General features: G+C 50.5%; 1 protein-coding gene across 1 annotated transcript; it reads right to left on the bottom strand.

Moving 5' to 3' along the window:
* Positions 1-22: 22 nt before the first annotated feature.
* On the bottom strand, positions 23-1544 carry LOC125526820 (B3 domain-containing protein Os11g0156000-like). Its single transcript, XM_048691438.1, has one exon. The coding sequence runs from the start codon at positions 698-700 to the stop codon at positions 65-67; it is 636 nt and encodes a 211-aa protein (XP_048547395.1). The 5' UTR covers positions 701-1544; the 3' UTR covers positions 23-64.
* Between the last annotated feature and the right edge of the window lie 6551 nt (positions 1545-8095).

Here is an 8095-nt window from a genome sequence, read left to right as displayed (position 1 = left end):
ACCGGAGAATGGTGTAAGAGATATGTAATTTTCAGCACCTGCATCTAAGTTATGTTGCATGCTATCAAGTGCTTTGTTCTTGAGGGTTGTGTATACCTGCATGCAGCATGTCGCTGTGATCTTGCTCCACGGAGCGGCGATAGGCGTGGGAGTTGGCAGGGCTGGTAGGGTATGATCCTGACGTGCTATAGCACATCGGGCTCCAAGGCTGCTGCTCCCCGGCGTTCAGAGCAGGCGGAGATACGCGGAGTGGTGGTGGCGGCGCGCTCTCGCCACGGCGCCTGCAGCAGATGAAGAGACGGTCGCCTGTGCCAAGGCCGCGCACCCTCTCGAAGTGCACGATGTCTCCGGCGTCAAGCTGCTTCTCCTTGACGTACCTGCTCCAGCCCTTGGTGAGCACGTAGCTCTGGCTGCTCGTCCAGTACGAGTACCGGAACCGCCACGGCTTGCTGGCCTCATCCTCGAAAGACAGGAGCAGGTCCTTGTCGCCGGGGGAGTCGCCGCCGTTGAGGGGGAAGTACCTCTCCGCGTGCTGCTTGGGGATCACCAGCCTGTTGAGCTTGCCTACATCGCTGGGCGTCAAGGTTTTCTCGAACAGGTGCTCCCTCTCGTACTGGTGGTGGTAGTGTAGGTTGGTGTACATGGCTACCCCCCATGGCCAGGCCTGCGGGTGCCCCTGGGAGAGATGGTGCATGGCCATTGCTGCTCTGGAGGAAAGCTACCTAGAGGTTCTTTCTTGTCTATGGCAAAACTTGGGCAGTGGAGAGAAGAGAAGAGAAAAGGAGAGGCAGGAATAGGATGGTGGTGTGTGTTGTGTAGAGAACCATGCATATGTCATAGCTAGGCATTTATAGCCTCCCAAGTAGAACTTTACACAGCTTGGAGGTGTCTAGCTAGTGTCTACACATAATGTATTGATATATAGGTAAGGCCGACTTGGTGCATTTGATCTTGAAGTGGGTAGTACCAGTATTTTTAACCCAGGTACTCCCTCCGTCCAGAAATATTTGTCATCAAAATGGATAAAAGATGACGTATCTAGATGTATTTTAGTTCTAGATACACCTCCTTTTATCCATTTTGATGACAAGTATTTTCGGACGGAGGAGGTAGTAGACAAGAAGAATCAAAGTGAAAGGGCTGCAAAGGTGCTAAGGTTAGAATATATGGTTCCAGTGTAGCTGATGAGGAATGATCAGGTGGTGGTACTTAAAAGTTGGTGCCTGGCCATTGTGGCCTAATCACAGCCATCCAGGGGGGTGCAGTGGGGTAGGCCTCACCATTGCTTTCCATGTGCCTGGGTGGTTGGGGCCTATGCAGTGTGATGTAGTATGACCACTGTCCTTAACTCCTCATTTTAACCCTCCTACAGACACAGGTCCAGGTTTCTGGTGCTGCAGTGCTGTGTTCATGTTGGACACCCAATTTCTTCTATCTGGCCTTGGGACGGTGCAAGAAAGTCGTGGCTGGTTTATTCAGAAACGTAATTTCCAATAAGAGTCCATCCCATTTGTAACATGTGTAGACATGGAGGTGTCCATCCCATTTGTAACATGTGTAGACATGGAGGTTTCCTAGGGACCTATCATAGATTGGTACTACCGCTAGTTCTTATACCTGCTGTCCACTTGGGGTAGCTGGTAGGCAATAACTTGTTGAGGGCAGTAGGGGTCTTTTGAGATATGACATGTGAGGTGTATGGGCTGTATGCTCTTATTATCATTCACTATGGAGTACACAACCCCAGCTATTTTCTTGATATCAGATTCAACACAATCAAGGGTTTGTCAGGCCTGTCTCATTGAATGGCATGCCTGGCTGACCACCTCTTAAGAGGACAAGACCTGCAAGCAAAGAAACCAAGCTGGTTTTGGTTGGACTCACACAATGAATTGAATTTATTTGAGCTGTGGCTGGCTGTAAGATACATTATTTCTATTCAAACCTTTGCCGTAGGACTACCTGCCCTGGTCTGCTCAGGGCACAGTGGGCAGCTTGCGTGGGGGTACAGCCACTGGCCACCACTCTGCTCCTTGTGTTGGATGATGTCCTTTGGAGATTGGTGCTTCTTTATCATGCATTACGCATATGGGAAGCACCTCTTGCTGTTGCAGGATTGGAGCGCAGAGCTTTAAGATGACCTGTTTTCTTATAACTTTAGGGGCAGATCTGTATCAGATTCAGTAAACTATCGGCGATAAAATCATCAATGTCGCTTTGCTTGCTCCTTCAGAGACAGGCATTCGTTCACATGGTTTTGAATGGCTAGATTCATTGTGTGTGGGTGTGTGCTCACTAATTAATGTGTGTGATTATGTCAACTAACATTGTTATTCAGTTTGTCAGCCTTTGGAGAAACCGGATGGACCAAGAGGGGGCGTCCGCTGTGTCAGCGGGTCCTGTCCAGAATCAAATCATAACGGTGATTTAACGGATCTCATTATTAATCGACCCGCTCGTTGCATCGGTTGCTTCTTAATTCCTAACATTAGACCTCGCATTATCTTATTTATTCTTCAAAGTAGATTCTTAATTCCTAACATTAGACCTCTCATTATCTTATTTATATTCTTCAAAGTTGATCACTTGTTGTATGATTTTATTGCTATTCGCATGCAGTGCCTATACTTGGTTGTAATCTCACGTGGCCATGGTATTTCTCTTCCTGCCTGCTGCTCTATGCAGCTGGAGAGCTCCAAGTTCCCAAACGCCAAAATATTCCAACACTAGATTGGAAATGGGATCAAGACTGGGCCTGCGCACGGACCCTCTCTCCTATAATTTCCAACAAGCTCGTGATGAGATGAATCAGATTTTTGTGACCCCAATTCCTTCCCCATTGCTCTGTAAGATCCACTGATCCTTGTTAGTAGTAGTTCCTCCTGCTTCCTGCTAATCCCTAGAAACTGTTCTGATGCTGTTTTCTCTGTGCGTGCATGCATGTATGCGCATAAAGATACCCAGTAACAGTAAAGATGGCTAGCTACATGTACTGCAAAATCGTTTTATATATGCTATAATCCTCCACTTCACTGCACACATGTACTACCTAGATTAAACTAGTCCTAACTCTATGCTTAGCATCTCTTGGGCTATGAAAGAACGCACGATTTAATTTAGCTCCAACTGGTACCCATCTGCAACATGCGTGCATGCACTGGTTGGTTGCTAGTTGTGCCCAAGTGTTAGCATATTTAAGCCCGGCCACGAGGAGGGAGCCACGCAGCCTAGGTTCTTCATTTCCCATGGCTCAATCATGCAGCTCACCTGCCCTGCCCGATCTTTCTGATAATGCAGGCAGGCAGGCAGGCAGGCAGGTTTGGTTTCCTCCGGCCACATGAGCGAGCCGGTCTACATCTCGTGGAATTGAATATGGGATAACTCGAGATGAGGGGACACACATGCTAATGCCCCTCGTTATGTTATTCGATACCGTGCATCCTTTTCTACGAGGCCACGTATGTTTCTCCAGGTTCATTCATGCAGATGTGGCTGGGACTGGGAGCCCTCGGCGGCATCATGGACGTGGGAAGCACATGCTTCGGCACGTCTTCAGGATGGTAAGATTATTTTAAGATTTTACGAACTTCAATCTATATCTGTACGACGGCTTGTACGTACGTACGTATATTCCCCATTACAAATACACATGCAAGCCCTGAACCTGAACTACCAAAGGGGGCTCGCTTGATAGTGTGATTTTCCATATAAATTTTGTAGGCTTTAATCCACACCAATTTTTCTAGACAAATCCTTCGAAAATTTAGCTACAGAGACCATCAGGATCGAAAAGAATTAGGACCCCCAAACTTCTCACGGAGTGCTTTCCTCTGGCCTTTTTTCATAAAATTCATAGCAAACAGTTAGACCCAATGCGTATTTCATGATTATGCGTCTTGCATTCACTTACTCTCTCAGAATCTTGTGGGCGCATTTAAAGAGTCATGCGTGCATACAAAAAAAAATCCATGGATGTTTTATGCAAGATTCGGCAAGTCGTTATGCGTTCCAAATAAGAAACCAGTGTTTTGCAAGAATCTGGAAAAGAAGTTGTTATGACTTCAAGCCTTTTTCTGGATTCGCTTCGTTCTAGTTTGGAGGAATCTGTTCCATTATCTGGATATGTTATGGACTTAGGAAAAGCGATCTTGAACTTGCTCCGTGAGATTGCACAAGTTAACTAGAATAGCTGATGGGCTTGGCTCCCCATCAAAGAAAAGAAAAGGAGCTGATGGTTTGGCTGGTACCATGTGTAGAACCACCAGCACTACTATTACCCTGCAGTTGTTTATGTAACCCTGCCTAAATTTCTGTACCAGGTGCGAACTAAATTTGATATCTTTTGAGCAGATCTCTTTGTGTACCGTGGGTATGCGTAAAGGAGGGGTGCAGGCTGCAGCCGATCTCTGAGATTGGATTCTTCCAGTGCGCACTGAGGCCAACTCCACCGCGCGACCCCAAACGGACGTCCGTTTTGTCCGGTTTTTGTCCCTTTGGGTAGGGATTTGGGGTCGTGTCCGGGCCTGTCCTGGATGCGGCGGCCGCGCGCCCAGCGCGCGGACGCATCCTTTTGCCCCATCCTGTCTGCGTCTAGTTTTAAAAAAAGGAACGTTTCAAATGCCAAGCCCTAGTTCACGACCCCAGTTCATCACGCCGGCAACACAGCCAGCGGCCGGCAACACAGCCAGCCTCCAAAATGAATAGTTGTCCTCGCCGGCAACACAGCCAGCGGCCGGCAACACAGCCGGCCTCCAAAATGAATGTTTTTTCGCCAGCACCCATGCCAGCGGCCCAGCGGGCGGGCGGCACCCATGCCAGCCTCCAAAAAGAACGACCACGCCGATCGGACGATCTTGTTCAGGCCTTCGGCTTCGAGCATCTCCTTCTGCTTGGCCTCGAACCAGGCCCTCGTCTTGTCGCTCATCTTCGACAAGTCCACGCTCATGATCGCTAGGGCCACCTCCTTTGCTTTGGTGGCGGCATTGGTGGCCTCGATGTCGAGCTGCCTCTGCCTGGCCTTGACGTTGTCGGCCTCGATGTCGAGCTGCCTTTGCCGGGTGGCCTCTTCCATGTCGAGCTGCCTTTGCCGGGCGGCCTCTTCCATGTCGAGCTGCCTTTGCCGGGCCGTCTCCTCCATGTCTATCTTCCTCTTCTTGGCCGCCTCCTCCATCTCAAGCTTCTGTCTTTGGAGATCTAGGTATTGCTTCATTTGCTCGTCCTTGCTTTGCCGCTTCTTCTCGTCCCTCACATCCTTATGTGACATCATGCCATGCAATGTCTCATGCAAGGCCATGGATGAGGCGTCACGGATGTCGTCCACCTTGGAGTTGGTCTTGCCCCTCGGCCTCTTCAATGCCTCGCCATCCCCACCTCCGGCGAACTTGGCCGTCTTCTTGCCTCTTTTCCTTTGAAGTTCACGGTATTGATCCTTGAACTTAGGGCAATTGTTGATGATCGTCCAACAATGTGTAAGAGTGAATGGCTTGTCATTGTGCCGGGCCTTGAATGCCTCCAAAGATTGAAATGCCTACCACATGATCAACAACAAGTGAACATGATCAACAACAACAAGTCTCATGGCCGTAGCAAGGGCTAGAAAGAGAAGAGCATACCATGTCTCCAACGCCGAGACCACTCACGGGCCGTGCTTCAACGCTCTCAAATGCAGCGCAATATTTGTTGCACTCTTGTTGGATGAACAACCATCTTTTTTGAATCGAACCGATGCCACGGTTGCTTGTAATTTGGTAGGGCTCAAACATCTTCCTTTCATGGAATGTTTTGTGGACTCTCGTCCAAAAAACAATGCCCTTTTGTTGCGCGCCGGTTCTTGGATCTTGGCTAATCTCCATCCAAGATTGGCAAATCAACTTGTCCTCATCTTGTGTATATGACCCGGTGCGAATGCTCTTCCGCTTCTTTTGTGCTTCCGCTCTTTGGGTGAGCTCGTCTATGAACAATGGAGCGCCACTAATATCAACATCATTGGCTTCATCTTCACCTTCGACATAGATGTCATCGTCTTCATGCCACGAATCACCATGGTCGTAGTCAGCACGGTCGTCGGCCTCTTCATCGGGCACGTACTGGGCGCGGCCATCCTGACTTTGGGTCTCATCGAGGTCGTAAGCACGTCCATGCCCACCCTGGAAGATCACGTCCTCCATGTACTGGTTGTAGAAGGGGTCGTCCACCGTCGGCGTTGAGGTTGGCATTTCCTCAAACAACACGCGGGGGCCGGCATGGTGCCCGTGAACGGTGCACGCGCCTGCTTTGTTTGCATCTCGACGGAAGGCCACCCGCTGCTGCTGGACCCAGGCGTCACGTTGAGGTCGATGACGGCCGCGGGGCGTGGTGTGGACGGCGCGAACAAGCCCACGTCCGGCGACGTCGAGAAACGGGTCTGGCCGTCGTGCCTGGGCGGAGGAAAGCCGGGCGACATGGGCGCGACGCGCGACGTCGGCGACTGGCAGTGCGTAGGCCGGGCGACCGACGAGCCTGTGCTCGCCGGGCCGGCGGCCGCTGCATGGAACCCCGCCGGACGTCCCATGCCAAGCATGAGGATGGCGTGCACTTTGTTGACGAGGTCCTCCTTCTCGTCGGCAGCGGCCTTGCGCCGCGCGGCCTCCAGCTCCTTGCGCTGGGCGGCGAACTTGGCCGCGGCGGCATTGATCTTGATGGCCGCTCTCCGTTCCCTCCTCTTCGCCGATTCCGCGTCCAACTTGGCGATCTCCTCCGGTGTGTACTCCGACCGCGGCTTCTTTGCCGCCTTCTTCCTCACCTTTGCGGTCGGGTCGACGGCCAGGCCGCCGGAACTCGGCGGGGCGTCGGCCATGGACGGGGGAGAGTGGGGGGAGCGGCGGGAGGGACGTGGGAGGGGTTGGGGGAAATGGTGCCAAATGGCCATGGGGGGGTTTTGGTTTCTACCACCGACAGGCGGGCCAGGGGAGGACAAGCGCGCGCGTCCCGCCCGTCCGCGCGCTGTCCGTTTCACCCCAAAACCAGCGCAAGTTTGGGCCGGGGATGGGTCGAAAGCGGACACAAAGCGGACAAATGTCCGTTTGCTCCCGCGCGCTGGGCCGCCTTTTTTGTCCCTTTTACCCCAAACGGACGGGGGCGGACAGGATAGGGTCGCGCGGTGGAGTTGGCCTGAAGATTGACGTGATAGAGAGAAGGCCTGGTCAGGCCAGGAGAAAAGAGATGAGATGATGGACAGAGAGGGGGGGGAAGATATGTGAGAAACGGGTATGCTTTCGGATGGCTTTTCACCCTCGCAGGGCCTGCATGGTGTCATGCATGCTGGTGGTCGCTTTCGGTCAGCATAAAGTTGTTCTTTACTGAAGAGAGACAAAGTGGAAGCAAGGGCTCCTGATTACCCCGAGGGTGAACATACAACTGAATAGTTGGAACAAACGATTAACCCAGACTACCCTACCGGTGAAGAATATAGCTATTGTGACGAAACTCAATAGTTGGAACAAAAGATTAACCCATGCTATTATCAGCCAAGGAATTATTATCAAGATGATGAGAGAAACACAACTTCATGTTAGAGTGAGAACTTTTGTCCTATCCTTTATTGATCAGGCTCAGCGGTGGTGTATTTGCATTGTTACCTTGTCGAAGATGTTGTCTACTTGCTGTTGTGGTGGTCTTCATTGAGTAGGGTCTTGGCAACCATGATGGTAATCAATGTTTATGTTGTCTTTGGTTGGATGTGGCGACGAAGACGCGAGGATGTTTATGCTTTCATGAAGGCGTTGTTGCAGAAGTAGACTTAGTCGTAGATGTTATTTTCATATCTTGTAATCCAATGATTGCACTTGCTCTAACTCTAATTAATAATTGATAAAAATAGTTGTGTGCATCGCAGTGATATGGAGGCCAATGGTTTCAACCTCCTTTTAGAAGGAAAAAAAGGTAGGTGTGATGCCACCCCCTTTATTTTATGAAGGCGTCTATCGCTCCTCTCACGAATGTCTTGTTCAAATTTACCATTTTCTTTTGTAACATTTTTCTTATAATGGCGGCGTCATGAAGCCTATTACTCAAAATGGGGAGAGTAAGTAGGCAATGGAAAATTTGCTTGCGAAGG

This window comes from Triticum urartu, unplaced genomic scaffold (genome assembly GCF_003073215.2).
Source record: "Triticum urartu cultivar G1812 unplaced genomic scaffold, Tu2.1 TuUngrouped_contig_1992, whole genome shotgun sequence".
NCBI lineage: Eukaryota > Viridiplantae > Streptophyta > Magnoliopsida > Poales > Poaceae > Triticum > Triticum urartu.
Note: the sequence above shows the minus strand (reverse complement) of the source record. Positions and strands in the feature narration are given on the sequence as shown.